This window comes from Anomaloglossus baeobatrachus, chromosome 2 (genome assembly GCF_048569485.1).
Source record: "Anomaloglossus baeobatrachus isolate aAnoBae1 chromosome 2, aAnoBae1.hap1, whole genome shotgun sequence".
In the NCBI taxonomy this organism is placed as follows: Eukaryota; Metazoa; Chordata; class Amphibia; order Anura; family Aromobatidae; genus Anomaloglossus; species Anomaloglossus baeobatrachus.
In genome coordinates this window covers 225,449,418-225,472,902 of record NC_134354.1, presented here as the reverse complement: position 1 = coordinate 225,472,902, position 23,485 = coordinate 225,449,418, and the positions used below count along the sequence as shown (strand labels likewise).

The window sequence follows — 23,485 nt, the reverse complement described above, 5'->3', positions numbered from 1 at the left end:
GTTACAATGAAAAGGAGCAATTTTTTAATTATTTGCCATCTAAACAATATATATATATATATATATATATATATATATATATATATATATATATATATATATATATGTATATATATATATATATATACACACACACACAAATACTAAATGACACTGATCACCAGTCTCACTTATATTATTCTTCTTGTTTATTTTCAATCTTTAGTCAATGTTAATCATTACCCATTGTTGTAATGATGACGTTTTATTAGTTTTATTATAGGGGTGAAGAGACTTTTTATATATGACGGTAATCATTAAGTTAAAGAATCAAGAAAAGGAAACTGAAACATATGAGACAATGGTAGTTTTATTGTTTGTATATGACAAGAGCAGACAATACAACCCAACTGTCGGCAATACACAACATGAAATGGTCAGTCACAAAACTGTGAAATGCTGGTAACTAGACACATGAACCTATATTCTTGCTGTGAATATCCACAGGTACAGGGCATCTGTAATGTGTATATTCATACCGAGGCTTTTTTGTTAAATAGGGGTTTCATAGGTTTTTAATAACACTTTTAAGTATACTAAAATAAAATAAAAGAAAGCTACTAAATAAAAAGTTAAAAAAGTTGCAAAATAACTAAATACATAAATTTAGTAGAAAACAACTAGTATAGGCCTTAGATGTTATCACTGTCCTACTAGAAGAGCTCTAACCATCACATATTTTTATGAAATTACAATTCCACAGCATCTTTTCTTACAAATTTTAATGAATGGCTCCTCTGATATTCCTAGACTTTTATAAACACATTGACAACTGGGTATAACCTGGTATGGAGTAAATCTTTACACTGTAAAATCTCCCTTTGACTAGGGGGAATGGTAACACCCAGCTGGCAATTTACTCTGAAATATTTAGGTGAAATAACAGAGGAAAGGCACAACACAAAGTTATGAGAGAAGATGGTCCAGAATTGTTAATTAGTGGGGAATTCCATTATATATTAAGAGATGTATCGGAAAAACATTCAAGTTCTCTTAAAGGAATTGTCCAATTACAACAAGTTATCACCTATCCATAGGAGTGGTCTTAAGTAGTGATAACTGAGCCCTACCATGCTCGGATACTCGTTACTTGTTACAAGAAGTTGGATGCACGGAAGGGCGCAACAACACCCCTCGAGTATAATGGAAGGCAATGGAAGACTTGAGCATTTGTCCTGAAGATATCCTGAAAATGCTGAAGTCCCCTATTGACTTTTATTATACTTGGGTGCTCGAGTCACGCTTATTCAAGCATCAAACTGCACTCAACGAGCACAGAGCATCGGACATGGTAGTGCTCGCTCATCACTAGTCTTAAGTGGTGGGGGACCTGATCACTAGAGATGAGCGGTTCCGTCGAGGGTGGCAGCAAACGAGCCTAGCCCCACAGGCTCAAGCTTGACCTGAACCTCTGATCAAGTCATTGATTGGCAATTTGAGTCTCCGTCCACATACAGCCAGCCATAAACTGAACACTTCCGGGGGAGGGTGTTCTTTTTCAAACTTTTTTTGTTGCATACTGCATCTGATCACGCTGTTGTTACCTCAGTGTGCACTGTTCAAACCCTGAAAGCGACTCGCACAGGGCTGAACACTAAGCATACTGGAGCACAATGTTGCTTTCTTGAGTTTTGCTTGTACATACAGCATCCAATCCACAAGCCCGAACCTTGATTTTCAAGTTAGGTGTTTGGTTCAAAAACTGAATCTCAGGTTCGTTAATTTCTACTTACCACTAGCACTCACACCGATTGGCAGAATGGTACACTTTTATCCATGTTCAAATGGGGTGACAATTGACCTGTGCTCATTCATTCCCTATGGGGCTCCACTGCACTTAGCTTTTTCTAAAAACCTCATAGGGAACTGAATAGAGATGTGCTTGGGCGTCCAACCTTCTCCATTATCTTGTAATAGGGATAAAAGTTCCCTGATATGCACATTGGCGCAGGTTTTAGCAGTGGGGCACCCGCCAATCAGCAAGTCATCACTTATCCTGTGGACAGGTGAAGATTTGTTCTAACTGGGAAAAACCCTTTACGACTCTCATCTTTTCATCTGAGGCTGAATGAGAGCCATTGCTCAAAATATGTTCATTGACCCCATCCAATTCCATATTCTCAAATATATAAAGCATTCTAGTAAATGAAAACCCCTCCAAGGTGCACAGACAACAGAAAAAAATGAAGAAAGATGAATATAATACTACATTTGAGTAGACTAGGAGTAGTGAGATCGCTTAACAACATAGTTCCCAGTCTTATCCGACATGACACTGACATATCGCTTACATCAGTGCATGTATTTTACATTGCACTTACCGATACCTACAAGGTATATAGCATACTATGTTGTTCCATCCACTCTAGTTTCATCAACAAGTCCTTTCAGCCAATCTGCCCTAACCGCCCTGAGAAAGACACTAAACCCATTTTTTTACACCAGTATGTATCAGATGGGCAGAAGCACACAACACCATATCCAGGTTGCATACAGTCATGTATAATACAATATGTTAACCCCTTAATGTTCAGGCCTGAAATGCTCTTAATGACCAGTCTTTTTTGTTGTTGTTGCTTTTGTCTTTCTGCTTTTTGAGCAGCCACATCTTTTTTATTTTTTTTCACTAACATGGCTGTTTGAGGCTTTTTTTTTTTAGCATGAGACAAATTGTGTTATTTAAATCTCTATTATTGAGTGCATACAAATTTTTGGTTTAGTTTCTTTTGTTTAGATTTTTTACTGTTCACATTTCACTCCAAATAACCTGGTGAATGAAATATTCAGGTTATTATGCTTGTTTTAATATGTAATATGTGGGTATTTTTGGTCTATGTTATAAAATAGGTTTTATATGAAAATAATATTTTTTTGTATTTTTTTGTAATGGGGACTTTTTATTACTTTTTTTTGTATTTTTTGCATATGTTTTATATTAATATATTGCATAATTTGAAAATTTGTTCTAGGGAGGATATTTTTTTCTTCTAATATTGTTCATTTTTTTACACTATATCTGGAACATCCATAGGAGCACCAGTTACAGGGGAAATCGGCCGACTACAGTGCCAGAAGTCACTGGCAGAGCTGATCTCGATTTGCTAGGACTCAGCAGCTCTGCTGTGCTGGAACAGACACTGTAATCATGTGATTTCCAGGTCCTACAGAAGCATCGACCATGCTGATATTTCTATTTAGTGCATAGTGCTTGTTGAGCACTTTATAGCTGGCAAAAGAGAAGACAGAAGTTGTGATAAACCGCTTCTGTCCAAACCCTAATGTCCTCGGCTGTAATTCCCAGCCAGAGACCAGACCTGTTCCTGCTAGAATTGCAAGAGAAGGAGCTTTAACCTTGCACTGTAAACCTATAATGGCTCAGGATTTAAGCTCAGGTCCAAACGCGTGCACATTTACGGCAGTGCATTATTATCAGGCTAAAGCAGTTACCCAGGATCTCGTTTTTTTCTTTCTAAAAGGCAACAATTATTACTCATTCCCACCGAACTCTCTAGCTCTGTTGCTCCAGTGGGCCCTCTATTGGTGATGACTGGAATTACCAGTCTGTATTTTGTATAAAGATAAACCTTTCAATGCTTCTAACCTGTCTGATTTAGTAAATGCATGCATTCCCCATGAAATAAACAATTTAGAGCATCTATTCTAATGATTCTGCATTATTCCTCATAAATTATATAAATATATTGACAACTTGGTCTCATTTATTTATATACTATTCTTTTTGTCCCCTCATCAGCACTGATTGTCCATAATCAGAATATGTGTGGACTCCCAACTGCTGCAACCCAATGGAGATTTTTCTCGTAGAGTTTCAATAAAAGATGCTCCAGAATTCTTTTTCCATAGGGAATATAAATATTTCATGAAAATGACAATTTAGGAGTGGTGATAGGTCCACTTTAGATGAATTCTAAACTCTCTAGAAACGTTGTGAAGGTGGTCACCCATTCCTTGGTGCCAGGCCATTTAATAATGGCACTTGTGCCCTGCTGTAGGTCGTTATAAATCAGTCCTGGGCATGTCATAGGCAAAGTCCGCAGGAAAAAGGGATGAAAAGTGATGGAAACACAGACATTACTTCTTCCAACTCGCGTAATCTAGTCTACTGTTGTGATTTCTTTACGAGGTCGTTCTGGCATGTCCATCCGTTTACCATCATTCTGAATCATGTAGACAATGTGTTTCAGGTCCAAACTGCGGGTCAGCACGTCCATGAGCATCTCGTCCTTCTGTACACCTCCTATGAATTCCTCCAGTGATAATTCACCTAAAAACAATATAGACACAGATGAAATATAATATTTTGGCCTCCATTTTATCTGCTTTCCATAGGTTTTTTTTCCTAAACTTTGCCTGCCACAATAAGACGGTAAATTACTTTTATTGAGTCTTGCAAAAAAGACAAACAGTGGCGAAAAGTAGTCCAAATGCAGTCCTAATTTTAATCTCTTGGATTTACTGCATTAAAGTGAATGGATATGATTAACAATTTGGGTATTCAGCTGTAATCCCCAGGGGGGATGCCTAGCATAGCGCAGTAATAATATTTATTCACTTATATAGTGCTATTGATTCCACAGCACTTACATTGGCAACATTGTCCCAATTGGGGCTCACAAACTAAATTCCCTATCAGTATGTCTATGGAGTATGGGTGGAAAGCCGAGAACCCGAAGGAAACCCACACAAACATGGGGAGAACTTATAAAGTCCTTGAAGATGTTGGTCCTTGGTGGGATTTGAACCCAGGACCCCAGCGCTGCAAGACTGCAGTGGTAATCACTGAGCCATCGTGTCACCCATAGTAACATGCGTTAATGCTTCTATGTACAGTGCCTACAAGTAGTATTCAACCCCCTGCAGATTTAGCAGGTTTACACATTCGGAATTAACTTGCCATTGTGACATTTGGACTGTAGATCAGCCTGGAAGTGTGAAATGCACTGCAGCAAAAAAGAATGTTATTTCTTTTTTTATTTTTTTTTTTAAATTGTGAAAAGTTTATTCAGAGGGTCATTTATTATTCAACCCCTCAAACCACAAGAATTCTGTTTGGTTCCCCTAAAGTATTAAGAAGTATTTCAGGCACAAAGAACAATGAGCTTCACATGTTTGGATTAATTATCTCTTTTTCCAGCCTTTTCTGACTAATTAAGACCCTCCCCAAACTTGTGAACAGCACTCATACTTGGTCAACATGGGAAAGACAAAGGAGCATTCCAAGGCCATCAGAGACAAGATCGTGGAGGGTCACAAGGCTGGCAAAGGGTACAAAACCCTTTCCAAGAAGTTGGGCCTACCTGTCTCCACTGTTGGGAGCATCATCCGGAAGTGGAAGGCTTATGGAACTACTGTTAGCCTTCCACGGCCTGGACAGCCTTTGAAAGTTTCCACCCGTGCCGAGGCCAGGCTTGTCCGAAGTGTCAAGGCTAACCCAAGGACAACAAGGGAGGAGCTCCGGGAAGATCTCATGGCAGTGGGGACATTGGTTTCAGTTAATACCATAAGTAACGTACTCCACCGCAATGGTCTCCTTTCCAGACGAGCCCGTAAGGTACCTTTACTTTCAAAGCGTCATGTCAAGGCTCGTCTACAGTTTGCTCATGATCACTTGGAGGACTCTGAGACAGACTGGTTCAAGGTTCTCTGGTCTGATGAGACCAAGATCGAGATCTTTGGTGCCAACCACATGTGACGTTTGGAGACTGGATGGCACTGCATACGACCCCAAGAATACCATCCCTACAGTCAAGCATGGTGGTGGCAGCATCATGCTGTGGGGCTGTTTCTCAGCCAAGGGGCCTGGCCATCTGGTCCGCATCCATGGGAAGATGGATAGAACGGCCTACCTGGAGATTTTGGCCAAGAACCTCCGCTCCTCCATCAAGGATCTTAAGATGGGTCGTCATTTCATCTTCCAACAAGACAATGACCCAAAGCACACAGCCAAGAAAACCAAGGCCTGGTTCAAGAGGGAAAAAATCAAGGTGTTGCAGTGGCCTAGTTAGTCTCCTGACCGTAACCCAATTGAAAACTTGTGGAAGGAGCTCAAGATTAAAGTCCACATGAGACACCCAAATAACCTAGATAACTTGGAGAAGATCTGCATGGAGGAGTGGGCCAAGATAACTCCAGAGACCTGTGCCGGCTTGATCAGGTCTTATAAAAGACAATTATTAGCTGTAATTGCAAACAAGGGTTATTCCACAAAATATTAAACCTAGGGGTTGAATAATAATTGACCCACACTTTTATGTTGAAAATTTATTAAAATTTAACTGAGCAACATAACTTGTTGGTTTGTAAGATTTATGCATCTGTTAATAAATCCTGCTCTTGTTTGAAGTTTGCAGGCTCTAACTTATTTGCATCTTATCAAACCTGCTAAATCTGCAGGGGGTTGAAGTCTACTTGTAGGCACTGTATTTTTTGGAGGGATTATAAGTATTATCTGCAAGATTTATTCTTTTTTTTTCAGAATTTTTGCTTCTCGATACATTTTTTCCATATGCATTTTTCCATCCTTCATTGTAATGCGCTTCAGGACATGTCGGTGTTATATAACTGATGCCTCTTCTCATTACTATTCCTCTAGTAATCGTTATCAGGGTGACCTCTGGTGGAAATCCCTGGTCGGTACAAGAAGTGACATAAAGCTGCTCAGCTAGTCCTATTAGGCCACAATTGTATTAGAAGATAAATCTAAGCACCTTACGTAAAGGCAGCCTAATAATAAGAAAAAAGCATGGATTACTCACCATCGCCATTAATGTCAATTTTGTCAAAAACCATATTCGTGAATTCCTCTGCGGTCATCTCATCATTACATCTGTTAATAGCCCTGATAGCCTGAAAGACAACAGCGAGTTTGGTTTGTTTGAGAAACTTGAAATATGATGTATGGAATTTACAGACCTGATCTGCTAGAAATCACCTCACCTTTATTATATTGAGAAGTTCTCCTCTGTCAATGCAGCCGTTCCCATCCACATCGTAGAGCTTAAAGTACCACCGCAACTTCTGCTCCACTTTGCCTTTCAGGACTAAGCTCAAAGCAGCTACGTACTCCATAAAATCCATATAACCATCCTGAAAAACACGAGTTCACAACTCTATTAGCGTATACAGTAGTGTCCAAAGTGTGTAGAATCTATCTATCTATCATCTATCTATCTATCTATCTATCCTATCTATCCTATCCTATCCATCTCTCTATTTATCTATCTATTATCTATCTATCTATCCTATCTATCCTATCCTATCTATCTATCTATCTATCTATCTATCTATCTATCTATCTATCTATCTATCTATCTATCGCTGCGCTGGTCTTTGTTAATTGGCTGCAGCAGTGACATCATGTTTACACTGCTTGTAACCACTGCAGCCAGTTACTGGACTCAATTTCGTGTGCTGTCTACAACCTAACATATAACTTTTAAAAGCGATAAACATTTTAAGACTTTTGAATTAAAGGGTTGTATCAAGTTTTCAAGTAAATCCCAATCCCTACCCATAGGATAGGGCAGGGGTCTCAGACTCAGCTGGGTGTATGGGCCGCACATAGAAAAAAAAGTAATTTGGAGGGCCTCATTGATTGCAGGACAAAGTAACAATTTTATTGATACTATATTTTTTTTCCATACACTTTTGGATCACTGTTTTGGAAATTTTTTTGCTTGTTTATTATAACAAATGTGCACTTTTTTTGTTTAAATATATATATAGAAAAACATTTTCGATGGTAAAAATAATGTCATGCTTTATTTATTTTTGTTTACATTTTATCCATTTCTTGTAAGTTATATAGTTTTAGAATTAGCACCATATAGTAATTTTGGCCAACATCTTTTAGTAATGTCCCTCATCCTAATCCCCTACTTGAAGTAATGTTCCCAACCTGGTCCTCATTCTGTAGTAATGTACCCATCCTGTAGTAATGTGCCCCATCCATGTCCCCATCCTGTAGTAATGTGCCCATCCTTGTTCTCTTTTACAAATGTGCCCCATCTTTGTCCCCATCTTGTTGTAATGTGCACATCCTGTAGTAATGTGCCCCCTCCTTGACCCCATCCTGAGTAATGTGCCCCATCCTGCATTAATGTGCCCCATCCTGCAGTAATGTGCTTCGTCCTTGCCCCCTTTTGCTAATGTACCCCATCCTTGTCTCGATCCTGTAGTAATGTGCCCCTTTCTGTAGTAATGTGCCTATTCTCATCCCCTTTTACTAATGTATTGTCCCCTTCACTGATCATCTTTTTGTAGCAATGTCCCATCCTGGATCCCTATTGTGCCATTCTACACACGCACACACACGCACACACACACACACACACACACACACTAGCAATGTCTCATCCTGGTCCCCTACTGTGCCATTCTACATACACACACACACACACACACACACACACTAGTAATATCCCATCCCGGTCCACTATTGTGCCAATCTACACACACACACACACACGCTAGCAATGTCCCAACCTGGTTCCCTATTGTGCCATTCTACATACACACACACACACACACACACACACTAGTAATATCCCATCCCGGTCCCCTATTGTGCCAATCTACACACACACACACATGCTAGCAATGTCCCATCCTGGTTCCCTATTGTGCCATTCTATACACACACACACACACACACACACATTCTTCTCACCTGTCCTTCATTCCCTCAGCGTCCTCTTTCCTGTTTCTTGTGGCCCGCAGGCATGAGCCCCCCTTGAAGATCGCAGCCACTGTGAGCGCTTCATCTAAAATTCAGATGAAAGTTTTGTTGCCGCTGCGCAAAGTAAAGCGCTCTCTGCACTATCCAAATGGCGGCCGCTGGCCAATCAGATTCAAGCAGGTGACATCATATGCATCAGCTGCTTGCCTCTGATTGGCCAGCGGCTGCCATTGGAATAGTGCAGAGAGAGAGCTTAACTCTGCACAGCACCGATAAAACATTTATCTGAAATAAAGCAATGATGGCTGCTCCCCCTGCAGCGGCCATGGTCGTCAAGGGGGGTACGTGCCTGTGGGTCACAAGAAGCAGCCTAAGGGCCACATGAGGCCCGCGAGTCTGAGACCTCTGGGATAGGGGATTAATTTCTGATCACTGGATGTCCGACCACTGGGACCCCAACCAATCCCAAGAATCAGGGCTCTGAAAAGACCTGTGCAAATGGAGCAGAGGTTGAGCATGTATACATCCACCCCATTCATTTTCTATAGGACCGCAGAAGATAGACGTCTGCAGAGTTAGGCTGGTCGTCAGCAATCCCATAACAAAGAATGAAGTGGATGTGGGATATGTTCAACCACTGCTCCATTTACAAAGAGCTCTTCAGAGCACTGGTTCTTGGAACCAGTGGGGGTCATAGTGGTTGGACCTCCTGCAATAGGGAAGTTACTCCCTGCCCAGTGTATAGGAGATAGCTTCCAAACTTGGCACAAGCCCATTTAAATAATCATTTTGCGGCAAGTGTTTAAAATGTTTCAGGATGTATGAGTTTCAGAGCTCCTTAACAAGCAGTGGGTATGGAAAGTATTCAGACCCCTTCAAATTTTTCACTCTTTGTTTCATTGCAGCCATTTGGTAAATTCAAAAAAGTTCATTTTTTTTCTCTTTAATGTACACTCTGTACCCCATCTTGACAGAAAAAAACAAAAATGTAGACATTTTTGCAAAGAAAAACTGAAATATTACATGTTCATAAGTATTCCGACCCTTTGCTCAGTATTGAGTAGAAGCACCCTTTTGCGCTAGTACAGCTATGAGTCTTCTTGGGAATGATGCAACAAGTTTTTCTTACTTGGATTTGGGGATCTTCTGCCATTCTTCCTTGCAGGTCCTCTCTAGTTCTGTCAGGTTGGATGGTGAACGTTGGTGGACAGCCATTTTCAGGTCTCTCCAGAGATGCTCAATTGGGTTTAGGACAGGGCTCTGGTTGGGCCAGTCAACAATGGTCACAGAGTTGTTTTGAAGTGACTCCTTTGTTATTTTAGCTGTGTGCTTAGGGTCATTGTCTTGTTGGAAGGTGAACCTTCGACCACGTCTGAGGTCCAGAGCACTCTGGAAGAGGTTTTCTTCCAGGATATCCCTGTACTTGGCCGTATTCATCTTTCCTTCAATTGCAACCAGTCGTCCTGTCCCTACAGCTTAAAAACACCCCCATAGCATGATGCTGCCACCACCAAGTTTCACTGTTGGGATTGTATTGGGCAGGTGATGAACAGTGCCTGGTTTTCTCCACACATACCCCTTAGAATTATCACCAAAAAGTTCTATCTTTGTCTCCAGAGAATCTTATTTCTCATAGTCTGGGAGTCCTTCATGTGTTTTTTTGCAATCTATATGTGGGCCTTGATATGTCTTGCACTGAGGAGAGGCTTCCGTCGGACCACTCTGCCATAAAGGCCCGACTGGTGGAGGGCTGCAGTGATAGTTGACTTTGTGGAACTTTCTTCCATCTCCCTACTGCATCTCTGGAGCTCAGCCACAGTGATCTTTGGGTTCTTCTTTACCTCTCTGACCAAGGCTCTTCCCCCACGATTGCTCAGTTTGGTTGGATGGCCAGGTCCAGGAAGAGTTCTGGTGGTCCCAAACTTCTTCCATTTAAGGATTAGGGAGGCTACTGTGCTCTTAGGAACCTTGAGTACAGTAGAAATTCTTTTGGAACTTTGGCCAGATCTGTGTCTTGCCACCATTCTGTCTCTGAGCCCCTTGGGCAGTTCCTTTGACCTCATGATTCTCATTTGGTCTGATATGCACTGTGAGCTGTGAGGTCTTATATAGACAGGTGTGTGCCTTTCCAAATCAAGTCCTATCCGTTTAATTAAACACAGCTGGACTCCAATGAAGGAGTAGAACCATCTCAAGGAGCATCACAAGGAAATGGACAGCAGGTGACTTAACTAGAAGTGTCTGAGCAAAGGGTCTGAATACTTATGACCATGTGATATCTTAGTTTTTCTTGTTTAAAAAATTTGCAAAAATGTCTACATTTCTGTTTTTTACTGTCAAGATGGACTACATTCCCACGATCAGTGTTTGTTAAGTTTTTAAAGCTGCAGAATTTCTGAACCTTAGTTTACTTGCGTTTTTTTATTTCGTTTTTGACTGCGTTTTTAACATTGTGTTTTTGTCTCTGGTGTGTCATGCTTTAAATAAAGTTGCTTTGTTTATGAAACTTCTTGGTATTGACATTTTAGGTGTGGATTATATGCATGTTTGATACATTTATGCTGTATAAACACACTGAAAATACACTTAAAACGCAAGCAGGTTTTTTTTTACCGCATCTAATGCAAGTCTATGGTGAAATTCCACACTGAAAACTCGGCGTACCCGTAAGAAAAATTGACATGCTGAATTGACATGCTGCGGATTGGAAAAATGCACCGCAGGTCAATTTACGCAGCACAAAAAAGAAGCAGTGGACAGGATAATTGTAGAAATCCACTTTCCTGGCACTGTGAAATGCTGCGTTTTTGCTGAAGCAAAAATATGCAGCGTCAAAAACATTATTAAAGTTCATCGTGGGCACATAGCCTTACTGGAAAACCTCTTTAAATTTTATCGATCCAGTGGGGGTCTCAATGCTCAGACCCCCACCATTCTAGACTTTATTATCAAGGCTTTGGGTAGGTGATAACTAGTGATGAGCGAGCTCTACTATGCTCGAGTGCTCGGTACTCGTTAAGAGAAGTTGGATGCTCGGATAGGCGCGAATTGTGTACTGAGTATAGTGGAAGTCAAAGGAAGGCTTGAGCATTTTTCCAGGAAATCTTCCAGATCTCTCCATTATACTCGGGTGCTTGAGTCGCGCCCATCCAAGCATCCAACTGCTCTTAACAAGTACCAAGCATGGCAGTGCTTGCTTATCACTTCCAGTTACCACACTGCTCTTTTATGATTGGATAAGGTAATGAAAATATGAGCCAGGCACTGTATGTAGCATGTGTGTATGCTTCTGCATAGGAATAATAGCATGTCAGCTATTCAGATGTGTGACAACCTTTCCTCCTTCTCACTCTGCTTTATTATCACATCTAACTTCCCTGTTTCTGGAGAACTGCTGAACAAGGGGCAGAAAGAAGCAGGGAATATCTATAGGTATGTTTGATGGCCCTCTTGGAAGTGATGATCCATGCACTTAAATGACTGCTGATAGGCTATATGCAAGTCAATTTTCCAACGCTCACTGGTCCATTTAGACAGATTGATGGGCGTTCTATGAACACAGAACGATTGGTAATATGATTGTTCTGTGAGCATAGAACATCATGTTATCAGATAATGACTACCGATAATGACTATAAATATCGTTCCTTAACAACTAAAATTTGGTTATTTGTCAGATGATTGCTGGCTTGTATAGATGCCACGATACTTCGGTATTAACACTCCGACAAATACTTGACTTCTCTAAACTGGTCATTACTCTTTAGAGAGATTATAAGATTATGTTCACATGTAGCGTTCACGCAGCAACTCTGTGACACTGCTACTTTATTACTGTTCCCTTACACAATCACTTAATCTTATAGAAAAACAGCTGTTTCACCTGAAAAACCTCCTGGGCATAACGATCAGCCACCTTAGTGGTGAAACAGCTATTTTCTCATAAGATTAAGTGACTCTGCAGGGAAACAGTAGGACGGTGTGCACATGTTCAGTATATTGTGAGTTTTTTCCCTCAGGATAACCAGGAGTAGATCAGAGGAAAACTATAATAGAAACACGGGCACCACTTCTGCATTTTTTGCCCACTGTTGCTTTTAGCATAGACATACCAAGGTAAAAAAATTAATCAACATGTGCACGTGACCTAAAAAGACCAAAGGAGCAGAGAACTGTTGCGGCTAAAAGTCGTAGTACGATAAATATGTGTGAATGCAGCCTAAAGGAACAAGAGTCAAGTGGGTGGCTCTCTGCTCATATCAGCATGATTGACAGGACCCTAACTATGTGTGTATAAAGATATTTATATTTATCAAGCCTTTCCCCTATTTTTGACTCATTCTTGAACTATGTTTTCTCAAAAAGGCTGTAAAGTGTGCCTCTCTATAACGAGGGAGCCTGACTCTTTGTAATGAGGAATCCTGACTTTGTAATGAGGGAGCCTGACTCGTTATATTAAGGGAACCTGGCTCTTTGTAACGAAGAAGCCTGGCTCTTTGTAATGAGGGAGCCTAACTCATTATATCGAGAGAACCTGGCTCTTTGTAACGAAGAAGCCTGGTTCTTTGTAATGAGCGAGCCTGACTCTTTGTAACGAGGAAGCCTGGCTCTTTGTCACGAGGGAGCCTGACTCTTTGTAATGAGGGAGCCTAGCTCTTTGTAACAAGGGAGTCTGTCTCTTTGTAAGGAAGGAACCTGGCTTTTTGTAACAAGGGAGCCTGGCGCTTTGTAACAAGGGACCTTGACTTTTTGTAACAAGGGAGCATGGCTCTTTATAATGAGGGAGTGTGGCTCTTTGTAAAGTGTGAGCCTGTCTCTTTGTAACGAGGGAGCCTGGCACTTTATAATGAGGTAGCCTGGCTCTTTGTAATGAGGGAGCCTGACTCTGTAATGAGGAATCCTGGCTCTTTGTAACAAGGGAGCCTGAATCTTTGTAACGACGGAGCCTGGCTCTTTGTAATGAGGGAGCCTGACTCCTTGTAATGAGGGAGCCTGACTCCTTGAAATGAGGGAGCCTGGCTCTTCGTAATGAGGGAGCCTGCTTCTTTGTCACGAGGGAGTTTAACTCTTTGCAACGAGTGAGCCTGGCTCTTTGTAATGAGGGAGCCTTGCTCTTTGAAACAAGGGAGCCTGACTTTTTGTAACAAGGGAGCCTGACACTTTGTAATGAGGGAGCTTAGCTCTTTGTAACAAGGGAGCCTGGCTTTTTGTAATGAGCGAGCTTGGCCATTTATAAGAGCCAGGCTCCCTCATTACAAAGAGCCAGGCTCTTTGTAACAAGGGAGCCTGACTCTTTGTAATGAGGGAGCCTGGCTCTTTGTAATGAGCAAGCCTGGCACTTTATAACGAGGGTGCCTGGCTCTTTGTAATGAGGGAGCCTGATTCTGTAATGCGGAATCCTGGATCTTTGTAACCAAGGAGCCTGACTCTTTGTAACGAGGGAGCCTGGCTTTTTGTAATGAGGGAGCCTGGCGCTTTGTAAGAAGGGAGCTTAAACACTTTGTACTGAGGGAGCCTGGCTCTTTGTAACAAGGGAGCCTGACTCTTTGTAACGAGCGAGCCTAGCACTTTATAACGAGGGAGCTTGGTTCTTTGTAATGAGGGAGCCTTATTCTTTGTAACGAGCGAGCCTAGCACTTTATAACATGAGAGTCTGGCTTTTTGTAATGAGGGAGCCTGACACTTTGTAATGAGGGAGCCTGGCTCTTTGTAACAAGGCAGCCTGACTCTTTGTAATGAAGGAGCCTACTTCTTTGTAACGAGGGAGTCTGAATCTTTATAATGAGCGAGCCTGGCTCTTTGTAATGAATGAGCCTGACTCTTTATAATGAGCGAGCCTGGCTCTTTGCAATGAGTGAGCCTTGCTGTTTGTAATGAGGGATCCTGGATCTTTGTAACGAGGGAGTCTGTTTCATGCTGAATAAAAAACAGGAAAGCCAGCACAAAATGTTCACTGCACTATAAATTTCAAACTGTGCTTTCTATTAAAATTTGAGATTTTTGGCAAAAAAATTGCAATTTCTTGAGCTACCCTGCCACGTCACGGTAAATCTGCTTGGGGCAGTCCTACTTTAAAATATTTTTATTTAAAATGTGCCATACGGCCTCACATATGAAAAAGTAGAACTATTTATAGCAGCACCTACCTGGTGATTTTCAATCCCGTACCCATGACTGAATCATGGCTGTGGGCGGGATAGGCACCAGCAAATGCTGCTTGAAGTAAATAGCCTGATTGCCAAAAATCTCAAATTTTAATTAAAAGCACAGTTTAGAAATTTTAGTGTAGTTCACATTTTGTACTGGCTTTCCTGTTTTTCTGTTTCATGCTGCCTGTGGTTTGGGTAGGATTTATATTTCCCTTATTTCCTTTTCTTTTTTTTTTCCATTTGGCAGCATAAGTAAAATAACTTAAGTCAGAAAGAGACAAATTATTTTAGAGTTGATACCAGTTTTTTCCCTTTAATTTCATGGAGCATTCGAATATGTATTTATATACTGGCAGATGTGCACTGCTTGGGTTTTGTAGCAGTAAGAGGGTTGCCAACTTGACTTTTTATTTTTTCTGGATGTCTTATGAAAAAAAAAATCATTGTCGAATAATATTTTTTAAGGACACAAGAGCATTATAAATCATTCTGATTCTAAGTGATCCATGTCTTCAGCCCATAATTCTGATACAAGGACATCTGCTGCATTCACCGTAAACTGTAATATGATAATAATGACTGTCAAAATAATCTATAGAAATTTCTTCATCCTTAAAAAAATCATGAACGCCTTAAGTCTTTTGTTACAGACAGGGCAAAAAGTGTCCTTTTTTATACGGACTGTCCTGGAATGGATGGTTCCTGGATGATTGGCAACCCGGAGTAGTAAAAAGGTTGGTGACCAGTGTAAATTACAATAACAATCTGGTCCTTAGGCATTCATAAAGGGATGGTCCCATAAAGAATATTTATGTGGGACTCTGGCAGCTGAGACCCCCACCCATCTACAGAACGGAGGTCCCATGTATGAATGAAGCAGTATTCTGCTTGTGTGACCACAGAACGTTAATGGGATCCCTTTTTGTGGATCGGTCAGGGTCTCAGCAGCCATCAACACTGCATTTATCATTTATCCTCTGGATATTTCTACATTCTGTTCAGGGGACAAAATCTTTCACTTTTCCTAACCTGATGTTTTACCACATGTAGGCTAAGTTTGTAAGAATTTATAGAAAATCATCCTGTTTTGATGCAGAAAAAAAGGACTATTTTCCATTTGTGCTGTCTTCTGTATGGCATTCATTTTTATACAACAGTAGATATTAAGATTTACAAGACCAAATACAATTTCCTATGTTACTAATTGCAATTTATTTGTAAAAATCAGATATTTCATGGTTGATCCGCTTCTTTTTTTGCACCGATAGACTTTAATAGTCAAGTCTCATCTGACACACAGAATAAACTAGTGCATGCTGCAATGTTTTTTATGCACAGAATCGATCTGTGAAAACCAATGCTCATCTGAACTACCCAATTGAAAAACATTGGTCCTAGTGCTGTCCGTGTGCTGTCCGTTTTTTCACGGACAGCACTCAGAGCAAAAATACGTTTGTGTGAACTAATAATGGGTGCACATCGAGTACATGTAACTAGTGTACTGTAAATGGTGACATATAGTAAAATTGGAGAACACAAAGTCTAATAAATCCATGTATATGGGTCAATGTATGTGAATACCTATTAATTTTATACCTATCACTTCTCTGGCGGGTGTTATGTAATTGCATTGGGTTTGTGTGAACAGGAACATCACTTATATAATTGTCTGTAAGAGAACAATTCTGAACTAAGGACAGTCTCATGCTTAAACCTATTCATTGTTTTGGCGGTTCTGTGTGACTTAGTGCTGCATACTTTCTTAAGACCACAAGATGGCACCCTTTTGTGAGTAATGACTACATGTTCTTTGTAACTGGCGGTAAACAGGAACATACAGTAGAATAGGCAAAATGATTTCTCAACGAGAACTTATATCGCATGACTCTAAATAAGGGTCCAATGCATGTGGTTTAAGATTTTTTTGCAGCTGAGTGACTGTCTTGAGTTAGTTAGGGCATTTTAACACTAGAAGTCCCAGAAATTTCGAGCTCCCCCCTGAAGTCCCAAAAGAGGGGCAAATGACCCTAAAGGTACCGTCACACTAAGCAACATCGCTAGCAACATCGCTGCTGATGCACAACTTGCTAGCGATGTTGCTTAGTGTGACATCCAGCAACAACCTGGCCCCTGCTGTGAGGTCGTTGGTTGTTGCTGAATGTCCTGGGCCATTTTTTAGCTGTTGCTCTCCCGCTGTGAAGCACACATCGCTGTGTGTGACAGCGACAGAGCAACAACTGAATGTGCAGGCAGCAGGAGCCGGCTTCTGCGGACGCTGGTAACCACGGTAAACATCGGGTAACCAAGAAGCCCTTCCCTTGGTTACCCGATATTTACCTTCGTTACCAGCGTCCGCCGCTCTCAGCTGTCAGCGCCGGCTCCTGCTCAGTGCACATGTAGCTGCAGTACACATCGGGTAATTAACCCGATGTGTACTGTAGCTAGGAGAGCAGGGAGCCAGCGCTAAGTGGTGTGCCGGCTCCTGCTCTCTGCACATGTAGCTGCAGTACACATCGGGTAATTAACCCGATGTGTGCTGTAACTAGGAGAGCAGGGAGCCAGCGCTAAGCAGTGTGCGTGGCTCCCTGCTCTGTGCACATGTAGCTGCAGTACACATCGGGTTAATTAACCCGATGTGTACTGTAGCTAGGAGAGCAGGGAGCCAGCGCTAAGCGGTGTGCACGGCTCCCTGCTCTCTGCACATGTAGCTGCAGTACACATCGGGGTAATTAACCCAATGTGTACTGTAGCTAGGAGAGCAGGGAGCCAGCGCTAAGCAGTGTGCGCTGGTAACCAAGGTAAATATCGGGTTGGTTACCCGATATTTACCTTAGTTACCAAGCGCAGCATGCTTCCACATGTAGCGACGCCCCAGCGATCCCTGCCAGGTCAGGTTGCTGGTGGGATCGCTGGAGCGTCGCTTAGTGTGACATCTCACCAGCGACCTCCTAGCAACTTACCAGCGATCCCTATCAGGTTGTATTGTTGTTGGGATCGCTGGTAAGTTGTTTAGTGTGACTGGGCCTTTAGGGGTACTTCACACACAGCGAGATCGCTACTGAGATCGCTGCTGAGTCACGTTTTTTGTGACCTCATTAGCGATCTCGCTGTGTGTGACACTGAGCAGCGATCTGGCCCCTGCTGTGAGATCGCTGCTCGTTACACACAGCCCTGGTTCGTTTTTTTATTGTTGCTCTCCCGCTGATAAGCACACATTGCTGTGTGTGACAGCGAGAGAGCAACAATCCTGAATGTGCAGGGAGCAGGAGCCGGCGTCTGACAGCCTGCAGTAAGCTGTAACCAAGGTAAACATCGGGTAACCAAGGTGGTTACCCGATATTTACCTTCGTTAACAGCCTCCGCAGCTCTCACGCTGCCAGTGCCAGCTCCTGCTCCCTGCACACGCTAAGTTAAGCGGTGTGCGCTGGTAACTAAGGTAAACATTGGGTAACCATACCCGATGTTTACCTTAGTTACCAGTGTCCGCAGCTTCCAGACGCCGGCTCCGTGCAAGAGCAGCGTCGCTTGCACGTCGCTGCTGGCTGGGGGCTGGTCACTGGTCGCTGGTGAGATCTGCCTGTTTGACAGCTCACCAGCGACCATGTAGTGATGCAGCAGCGATCCTGACCAGGTCAGATCGCTGGTCGGATCGCTGCTGCATCGCTAAAGTGTGAAGGTACCCTTAGTCCAAACTGAATAGAACTAACTAGAAACTAAATGGCTAAACTCAATGGAAAGCAACAACCTTCTGTGGTGCGCCAGTAATGGCCTTAATTACAGAACAAAAGACGGTGATTATAAGATGTTAGCTAAAATCCTTCAGGTTATTCGACCCGTCTCTGGGTTCCTAAGTTAGAAATGTTAAATGACCCCTCTCTGGGACTTCTAGTGTTAAAGCATTTTTCAGGATAAATCACTGTAACTAAGAACAATTCTGCTCGTAAAGGGGTATTCTCATCTTCAAGATCCTATCCCAATATGTAGTAGGTATAATAATAATAATATTAGCAAATATCTCCAATTAGAAATGTAGTATAGTTCTCCTGATATAGCCATGTTTCTTACCTCATGTGCAGGGCATTGCAGCTTAGAAATGTATGGTTATGACCAATTATATTCTGACAGTTAGTTAGTTGTTAGTGGTTGCAACATGGATACCTAAGCTGTAATGCCCTGCACATGAGTTAAGATACATGACTAATAAGGAGAGCTATACTACATTTCTAATTGCAGGGATTTGCTAGTATTATTATTAATATTATTATTACTACACCTACTACATATTGGGCTATGATCTTGGAGATGGGAATACCTCTTTACCTTAAAATGTTATTGAACATTCTGGTACTTGGAGACATTTAGTTTTTACACTTTACTAAATCATTTCTCCTCATCTGTGAAAATGTGAATATGGGGGATTTCCTATTTTATTAATTGATTGTTATAACTAACACCTACATGGTCTACAATGCTGTACAGAGAATGTCATCATTCACATAAGGCGCTGCCCTTTGTAAGGCACTTCTGTAGAATAATACTATGGAATTAAAAAATTTCATCAGGTCATAGAATGAAATAGTGCAGTATATGAGGCAAAGGTATAGACAAGTTACCTTGTTAAAGTCAAATGTGTCGAACATTTGTTCAATATATTCGTTGGATGCTGGACTAAGATTCTTGAGTCCAAAGAACTGCTTGAATTCATGTTGCGTCAACTGGCCAGATGGACACTCCGTCATGAACTTTTTATACCATCGGTGAATTTCTGTGGCACTTAGTTCTTCTACCGCTTTTCCATCCATATTCCCCATTTTTTACTTAATGTCTTGTTGTATTTATCCGTATATAAAATGTGAATCCCAAAAATACAAAAAGAAAGTCTTCAGTAAAAATCACATTTACTACTTCGTTCCAGAAATCAGGTTAAATTGTCTTGATCCTTTAAAAAGTCTTCTAGATATAAAGTCCCAAAGCTTGAAGGAGTCCACTGTGTGTTCATCAAACGTCCAAATGAAAAGACAGTAAAAAATGGCAAAACTTCACTTAAGCAACCACGCAATTTCACAGCTGGCCAATCACAGGGCTCCTCTGAAAGGGAACCCCTCGTGTCTATGCAGGTGAAAGGAAATACAACCCCCCATTGAATAAGCTATCTGTAGTGATTAAAGTGAAACAAGATTACAGAAGGAGGTGGTTTAGGATGCCCCTGAAAGGATTTGTAATCTTTTAATCGCAGATCTAGCTCTGACATTGTTAATGACCTATGAGTGCACTAACTATAGTATCAAAAATAAAATTAGCATTGTTGCTTTTCTTTGCATGTCAACTGTTATCACAACATTAGCAATTGTAATGGCTATTAATGAGTTAAGGTCATATATAAAGAGGTCATTACAAGATATTTGTAGAGTTTTGTTTCCAATAAAATTGCATTAATAAAAAGGTAAAATGGTTGAGTATTCATTAGGGTGTAGAAGGGGGTATCCCCAAAAACGAGAATTATTCTCTATAAGAAAGGAGGTTGACAGTGCTTCCCTCTCTTCATTGGTATGCTAACTAGACACTCTACCTACTCAGTTGGCCGAGTAGCATTCACGAGAAACCATCACTGTAGACAGAGGGATTGTTTTCTTAACCTTTCCCAAGGCTCTTGGCTATTTTGCAGTGGGAAACGTTTAGGAACAACGTGCCAACATCACATTCTGCTTCCTGGTAACAAAAACACTGGCAAAGGGAGAGTCATCTAAGAGTGTGTCAGGAATTGAAAGAACGTGCACAGACTGACTTTGATTTTTGGTCAAAACTCATCCCAGTGGATCAATCTTGATGTTAAGGATAGGAACGTGAAACAAAGCAGCAGTTCAGCCAGTGGAAGACATCTTTATCGCCCAGACCAAATAAAACCCAAGGCGAGTGAAATCAAATTTGAAGTCAATTATGGTTTGTTTTTCTATATCAAAGGAGTCGTTCACGTTGAATTTGTTCCTCAAGGCACCATAGCGAACCAACGTTACTATCTGCCCGTGCTGAAGTGATTGTGTGAGGTAGTGAGAAAAAAAACAACCTGAATTATGGTGATCAGGGGACTGGCAGCTTCATCATGCCAATGCGCCTGCCCACATAGCATTGACAATCAACCAGTTTTTGATAAAAAACAGCATGACAACAGTTTCTCACCCCCTTACTTGCCCGACCTAGCTCCCTGAGACTTCTTATTCCCAAGAATGAAGAATAACCTAAAGGGAAAGCGTTTTCAGGACATAGAGGAGGTTAAGAAAAAATAGTTGGAGGTACTTAGCAGCAGTTCAGAAGAATATAAAAAAATAAAAAAAATGCCTTGAACAGTGGAAAAACTGTTGTGACAAGTGTATATCATCCAATGGACAGTATTTTGAGGGGGATTAATGTTTTAAAGATGTTGTCTTAAATAAAAAAATGTAAATAAGTAATTTTTTTGGGGTACACCCTCTTACTATACATTCATAGGGAGGCCTGTGTGAGACCCTCATCTATTAGCCAGGGCAGCTCCTACTCTGGAAGATCTTCTATGTCTATTACATAGAATGCTCATTGGTTTTGTTCAGAAATATATAATGATTCATTTATCATGTTGGGGAACTGTTGGGAAATTGAATACTGGGTTGGCTATTGGGTCCCCAAAAATGATATATAATTGCTACATTTTCCATCAGATGCAAAGCACTTCATCTGTTCATTGTTTGTGGACCAATCTACCTGAAAAGGTAACGGCCTCTATCATGTACTGAGCTATTTGAGCAAAGAAGAAATACAAAGTTATGTGTATTTCGATCAGCAGAATCTAGTAGTAGAATTTAGTAGTCTGTTTACACAGGAGACCTGACCTCACTGAACAATCTGTACTAGATGTTTTAGTGCATATGAGCTGTTATTACTCTCGTGAGGACAGGGCCTGTTTACACAGGACAATGTGCTGCCGAGAATGATGATGTTTTGTGCAAACCAAAATATCCTTTAACCTGATGAAGGAGTATTTATCGAGTGATCGGCAGCCTGTTTAGACTACAGGAGTATTGCGAAATCAACACTTATTCATGATAAGCTTGCAGTGTAGATAGACCTCATGTGAAAGCACATGGCAACTTCAGACTTTCACCTATGCAGATTTAAAAGATTACATATATAGTAGTTTTGTGAACCAATCATTAAAATTTTACATCATTCATGTATTCATATGAGATTTTAACTTCTTTACACATTGTTCTGGTTCACAATGTATGATTAAAGAATGACACCCTTGTGCTGTTCATAGTCATATAATTATATGGCCTCGTATAATATGACGTCTTCCAACAGTCTACACACTACAGGATCATGCAAGTATCATTTTTCGCATTGGATATAGTAAAGAACAGTCATTTACTGATCTGACAACTGTTATGCATAAAACCATAGATAGGGAAAACAAGTTATATAAGAATACACTTCTGATCCTAGGTATATTTTCACTTGGAAAGAGGTATTATTAAGAAATGTTCCAGAGAAACACAGTATAAAATTACTATGTGAGCCTATTATCTGCTGGTCAAGAAAATGCACCTGTGATGGTGTCATGGGGTTAATTATTTGTATTTTTTGAGGAACCAGAGACAGAACAATGGGGCTATCTTCTATAGTAGTAACATAAAGTGTCAAAATGTCATCATACCACAGGCTATTAAAGCTCATAAAACAGACTATAAGGACATGTTTTAAGGTTTTCAAATCTGTGATCAACCCTAACTTATCCTTAGATTTTTTCAGTAGATTATAATGACCACAATATTACGCTTGAAGCATTAAAAGAGACATGTGTAAAGTCATATGGTCAACAGTATGAACTTGAAATATATAACAAAAGAAGTACAGTCGGTCTAGGCATTTTGAGTGTGGTTCTCTTTCTTGAAGTCAAGAATAAGAGCTAAACTCTAAACACGTAGATTGTCTACTTCTTTTGTTATATATTTTAACTTTTTTCTATTATTTTAATCATGGAATAATAGTGAAGTTTTACCATATCCTTTTTGCGGATGCTGGAATTGTTTCTTTGTTTTGCTGTTCTTTATTATCCAGACGCCTTTCTGGAGCTCCGCACACCGCACTCCAATTATGGACATTTTCCTGATATTGGTGAGCTGATAAAATCTCTTTCTTCTTTTACACAGTTGCCTGGAGTACCAGAGAGTGGAGAATAATATTTAAGGATATATTTTTCTCTTTTTTATTCATTTCAACATTCTGCCTTTATATGTTTTAGCAACTAATTTTCTATGTATTAATAAGATTTGTAAGGATTAGGGGGGGAAGGTGCAACAAGCGACAATGAAATGTTTGATTTTTGATTGTGTTGAACTTCAGGAACAGAAGGCGGAAACATATGGACCATAAATTATGGCTGCATTGCAACAATGTGAAACTGGCTTCTGCTGTGGGCAATATTACTTAAAGGAGTTCTCAATGACTTTAAAACTGGTAACCTATCCTTAGCCTGGGTAATCAATGTATGATGATGAGTGAAGATGTGACACCTGGAACCCCTATGGTCAGCCGTTCCCAGTGCCACCGCTGGACGGAACTATTC

At 40.8% G+C, this 23,485-nt stretch overlaps 1 protein-coding gene across 1 annotated transcript; it reads right to left on the bottom strand.

Moving 5' to 3' along the window:
* Positions 1 to 4,047: 4,047 nt before the first annotated feature.
* On the bottom strand, positions 4,048 to 19,697 carry GUCA1A (guanylate cyclase activator 1A). The gene is made up of 4 exons (XM_075333653.1): positions 19,500 to 19,697; positions 6,997 to 7,146; positions 6,816 to 6,906; positions 4,048 to 4,324 (listed from the first exon to the last, which is right to left on the bottom strand). The coding sequence occupies exons 1-4, from the start codon at positions 19,695 to 19,697 to the stop codon at positions 4,155 to 4,157; spliced, it is 609 nt and encodes a 202-aa protein (XP_075189768.1). The 3' UTR covers positions 4,048 to 4,154.
* Between the last annotated feature and the right edge of the window lie 3,788 nt (positions 19,698 to 23,485).